Source organism: Musca domestica, unplaced genomic scaffold (genome assembly GCF_030504385.1).
Source record: "Musca domestica strain aabys unplaced genomic scaffold, Musca_domestica.polishedcontigs.V.1.1 72, whole genome shotgun sequence".
Taxonomy (NCBI): domain Eukaryota; kingdom Metazoa; phylum Arthropoda; class Insecta; order Diptera; family Muscidae; genus Musca; species Musca domestica.
Window position 1 is genome coordinate 3,575,984 of NW_026712388.1, and position 5,875 is coordinate 3,581,858.

Here is a 5,875-nt window from a genome sequence, read left to right on the forward strand (position 1 = left end):
TGCATACATTGGCATTTTTTTGGAACAGGCTTAAACCCACTGTTCCTGTAAGAAGTAGTGCTTCATCAGTTTATAGGCTGTTTCGCTATTCATGGGTCTGCTTGTATTTTATCGGGCGATGTATTTGGACATTTTATTTGAGTTTCTAAAAACTGTCTTAAACACATGTTTTTGTTTTTAAGAGAATTCATTGATCTTGTATAAGAGGACGACCTCTTTCTGAAACTCAAAAAAAAAAAAAAAAGTCGGGCCCTAAAGTAAAATTTTCTAAATTTTATAGAAGACTGTAAACGAAATTTATATGTATTCAGTAGCTGACCCATTGTAGTTCTAAAAATCTATGGGAAGACGGCTTCATTAAAAAGCTAATACCTATCGAATTAAGATGGCCGCAACATCAAAAACGTAGCTATTTCAAGAATAAATGGGTTTTCTAGCAACCCAGAGTTTTTCCGGATCAAAATTGTATTTGAATGACCTACTTGAATGTAGATTAAGGTGATATATTTTTTGACGAACCAGAAAGTCGACTCCGCAGCCCATACTATTTATATATAAAACAAAAACGGTATTTTATATTATATAGTACTGTAGATTATAAAGTTAATAGTCTACGTTTTGTTTTTAGTTCGCAAAATGGCGGAGAGCTCTTAAAATTATGCTAAGAAATATTTAAACAAAATAGGAAAACGTCAGTTCCAATAAAAGTTCACATGGTTACCAATATAGTTTTGTATAAAATACTGGCCTGACCGGTCTTCGATAGTTGAATAAATATTTGCCATTTGTTAGTTCCTATTTATGCATGTCCGTCCGTCTGTCTGTCCATGTATTTTTGTAAATAAAGTACAGGTCGCATTTATTGCCCGATCCAGAGGAAATTTTGCACAAATAATTTGTTTGTCCCAAGAACAAACCCTATTGAAATTGGAGATAATCGGTCAACATTTAGATATAACTCCCATATTTATTTTCGTCTGATTTGCCTTTTATTGTGCACCAAAGCTGTAATATCGGCCCAAATAGTATGGAATTTTGCACTTACGACCGAATTGAGTCTAGAAGCAAAGATGTCAAATTTGGTGAAGATCGGTTCAGATATAGCTATAGCTTCCATATATATTATTCATCCGATTTGTTATATTTGTTACCCACAACCGTAATATGCACTACGTAACAACGACATTCAGGGAAATATATCAAATACCGCTCAGAAATATCTTTTTTTTTATTGTTGCCAACTTTTATTTTAAACTGTCGAAGTTTCTTTTATGCTTTACCGTAATACGATTTTTGAAACGAAGCGACAGCAAGGGCGACTTGCATATAAAGTCGACGACGACTATAGAAACGACAACCGTAATTGGGCCGAATATACATGACCTTCGGATTTGGCGGTCTTACAGCTCATTCCTTTATAATAAGAATATATTTCTTGAAAATTGCATAGCTTAAAGATGAAGGAAGTTTTTTTTATCAAACCAAATATTTGTAACTCAACTATTTCAAAACAGGGAATTTGAATAAATTTCAAAAACCTTAATATGAACCTTGCACATGTATTATTTTAGAGCTCAATTTGATAAAATACATACATATTTATAGTTTTATTTAAAAAAAAAAATGTTATTTGTTTCAGTCAGGATGTTACAGAGTACTACTTTAAGTTTTTTCTTCTTCTTTTAAATTTATTTTATTAAATTTTTTATATAATATTTTGGGTTTTTTATACATTTTACTGCTACATTTTCTTCTTTTTTAATTTATTTTAATAGTTTTTTTTTATAATATTTTGGGTTATTTATACATTTTACAGCTACATTTAGATGCGGTACTTTTAACCAGGGTATTAAATAGACAACCATAGAATATATATTTCAAAAAAATTGTTTCAAAAAATTGTTTCAAGCAGAAACGGATCCACTTTTACCCAAAACTAAAATTTTACAACTCCTGTTTTATTAAAAACTTTTATAAGCTTTGTTCCAAACACAAATAAATCTATTTTGAATTAAAAACAATTTCCAAAAGGTTATTAGAAAACAATAGTAACTCTTGTATAAAATGAACTTCTTATATTTATAAATTTTAATTTAACGAAATAAAATCTAATAGAAATGATTATAGAATCTTGCAGATGAAAACTACCAACCAATCAACTTAGTCATTTATATAAACAACAAACAAACTATTCAAAACTTATGGTTTTTAAGTTATAATCAATTATTAATTTAAAAAAAAAAAATATTAAATAAAATAACTTTTCAAGAGAACAAAAATTGTAAAACCAATCAGCCAACCAAACAAGAATCTAACAGCCGCAAATAAAGTTAAACCAAATGTTTTTGTGGTAACTTAAAATTGGTGGATGTTTTCTTTGTTTACAAAAAAAAAAAAAAAAAAAAAAAAAATAGGAATTAATGGAAACGCTGCCAATAGAGAATTTTTGATGTAAACTCATTTCAACATTTGTGGGTCATATTCCGTTTGGATTTATTAACCTCATTGGACATTGGTTAGATTTTTTTTAAAATTCGTTATAAGCTGTTTTAAGAGAGTCCTTCCTTTATTTAACCAGAGAGACTACATGTGAATTTGTTTATACTTTTCCGTTCGAAACTGTTCATAGCCGATTAAAACATAAAATTTGACCTCTCTCATCAGAGATATTTTCGTTTTTTGTTTTTTTTTTTTTTTTTTGCTATTTTCTTTCAATACATTCAAAGCATAAGCATTAGAAGTGATGTCAAAGTTTCGAAAATTTTTGCATAAGATGCAAATTTGCAAAATTAATGATAATTTGAATTACGCATGGAATCTGAAATGATCAAAATAAGTGCAGCTCAAATTTAGTTCTTTCAAACATTCTGAAGTGTTAGGTATTTCGTTTTTTTTTTTTCTTCGAAATGAAGATTTTAAAAATAGTTTTACTGGTGTGCAGTGTATTTTGTTGTGCGGTAAGTCGGCTACAAGGAATATATCGAAAGTCTTCAGATATAGAAGACCTTTTAGAGGACCCTTCCACATAGAAGAATTCTTTGGAATTCTGGTTTAAAAGACTCTATACTATTTATCAATACATGGACAGCACAACAACGATATTTGGTTATCAGATACAGCATAGAAATACCTCTGTTAAATTCTATAGGAATCGGTTTAACTTAGGTTCACGTTTTATACCTGGCTGGGCCATATGGATATATCATTTGATACGGCCTCATCTCTTTGGACCAAATCTGTCTTAGGACATTTGAAGTCGATCTAGGGATGTCCGGCTGTCTATCTGGTTGGTGCGCATGATTACTCTCGGAGGGAGTATCCGAATAGATCCAAACTTGGTACATGGCAATATTATTTTCAAACTTAGACCGAGTTCGGAGATGGACAATATCGATTCACTCCTTCTTGTACCTCCCCCACCAAAGGTCGAAATTGTCAAAAAATATATTTTCTGCACAGAATTAGAAACGGTAACCCAATTTTGTTCCAACTTTGCAAATTTAAATATTTGCGTCACTTCTAGGTCAGGTGCAAAAATGAACAATATCGACCCACTTCACCCAGTAAGGGTCAAAATGACCCTTTGATCCCACAAATGGTTAAAATTTCGAATATCTATGAAGCTCATAATACACGAAATTAACATTCGATTTCATTTAGACTTAGTCCATCTCAATATTTCCATTTCCATGTCCGATTGTCTTCAAATTACACATATCACAATATTTTTACTAACCCAAGATCTGCTCCATCTTGTATCGTCCCCACAAAGGGTCAAGATTTTGAATATTTATGAAGCTCATAAAATATGAAATTAACATCCGACTCCATTCAGACTTGGCACATCTTAATATTTCCATCAACGCAAGGTCTGTTATACAAATGGTAGAGATCGGACCATTCCTTCAGGTACCTCCCCAACAAAGGGTCAAAGTTCTGAATAACTGAAACAATCATAAAATCCGAAATAAACATTTGGTTCTCTTCATATTTTACACAGCACAATATTTTTATTAACCCAAGGTCTGGTGTGAAGATGACATACATCGGTGCACTCCTAGTACCTCCCCACACAAAGGGTCAACATTTTGAATATCTATGAAGCTCATAAAACGCGAAATTAACATCCGATTTCACTCAGACTTAGTACATCTCAATATTTCCATCAACAGAAGATTTGTTAGAAAGATGGTAGAGTTCGGACCATTTCTTCAGATACCTCCCCCACAAAGGGTCAACATTTTGAATATCCAAAACGATTATACAATCCGGAATAAGCATCCGATTCTCTTCATATTTCACACTTCCCATTATTTATACTAACTGAAGATCTGCTGTAAAGATGGGACATACAGGTCCCCTCCTTCTGGTACCTCCCCCAGCAAAGGGTCAACATGTTGAATATCCATGAGGCTCATAAACGCGAAATTAACATCCGATTCCATTCACACTTGGTACATTTCAATATTTCCATTAATGTAAGGTCTGCTTTAAGGATGGTACAAATCGGACCATTTCTTCTGGTACGGAAAGGGTTAAATCGTCTTAGAATTTGACGCTGATCAAGAATATGTATACTTTGTTAGGTCTAAAATTATTATTTCGATGAGTTACAAACGGAATGATGAACCCTCCACACTATGTATGGTGGAGGCTATAAAAATTCTGGGAGCGCCTAAAAATATGCTATAAAACGATAATGTTTAATTTAGGAAAAAGCTGTGAAAATGATGTGTAATCTGACCTTTAACAATCGGTTTTCTTTATAATATACTCTCTCTCTGTTTCTCTTTCTCTCTTTTCTCTTTTCTTACTTGTAGAAATCTGAAGATGTAAAATATGCTGAGAATTACCAGCAAATATTCGACGACGTAGAAAGTATCAAAAACTCCCTGAATCTGTTGAGACTCAAAGTGGAGAGGGAAGTGTAAGTATATCCAGATACGACACCTTAAATCTTAAAATAACCTCAATTTCTTCCCTGCAGACACCCTCCGAAATCACCCTCCCAAAAATATGCCGAACGGGAAAAATATCGCAATCAAAGTAAGCCCATCTTTGACATACGCATCGATGAATTACCCGAAGAGTGTCAAAACCATTCTTCCCCACCCTCAAACTGTGCCATGGCAACGGCCTGCACCGAGACCAGTGGCTATTACAACATAACCGTGTCCCGCTATCGCAACCACACCTTTCAAGCATTCTGTGATTATCGCACCAAAGGCGGTGATTGGTTGCATATCTTGCAGCGCATTGATGGCTCGGAAAATTTCAATCGTCCTTGGATGGACTATGTGAATGGTTTTGGCGCTGTGGATGGTGAATATTGGATTGGGTTGGAAAATATTTATGCTCTCACGAATTTCGACGGGCCGCAGGAGTTGTATGTTTATATGCATAATTTTAGTGGAGCAATGCGTTATGCCCGTTACGATCATTTTGTGATTGGTGGAGCCGATGAGAAGTATAAATTGAAGGTGTTGGGTAAATATTCGGGTAATGCCGGAGATAGTTTGTCGTATTCTTTGGGAGCTGCTTTCACGACATATGATGAGGATAATGATAATCATACACAGAATTGTGCCACCGCCCACAAAGGCGGTTGGTGGTACAAGAGTTGTGCCCGAACGTGAGTTGAGAAGGAGAATTTCAAAATTGTTCATGGTAATTTAGCATTTTTTTCTTATTCTAGTGTTCCCACAGGATTTTATCACCAGGCCAAATATAAGGGAGAGTTTGCCGATGGCATTTATTGGAGGGATTGGCTGGAGTTGTGGAATTCAATGAAACATGTCGTTATGATGATTCGACGTCAACGCATATTTGAGGATTAAATGATGAATTATTATTATATAAACTCAAATATATATAT

The 5,875-nt window shown here is 33.7% G+C and overlaps 1 protein-coding gene across 1 annotated transcript; it reads left to right on the forward strand.

Annotated features, from left to right (window-relative positions):
* Nucleotides 1-2,829: 2,829 nt before the first annotated feature.
* LOC101899898 (microfibril-associated glycoprotein 4-like) lies at nucleotides 2,830-5,875 on the forward strand. Its single transcript, XM_059130308.1, has 4 exons — nucleotides 2,830-2,957; nucleotides 4,821-4,927; nucleotides 4,988-5,632; nucleotides 5,696-5,875. Exons 1-4 carry the CDS (start codon nucleotides 2,907-2,909, stop codon nucleotides 5,835-5,837), a joined length of 945 nt encoding a protein of 314 aa, XP_058986291.1. The 5' UTR covers nucleotides 2,830-2,906; the 3' UTR covers nucleotides 5,838-5,875.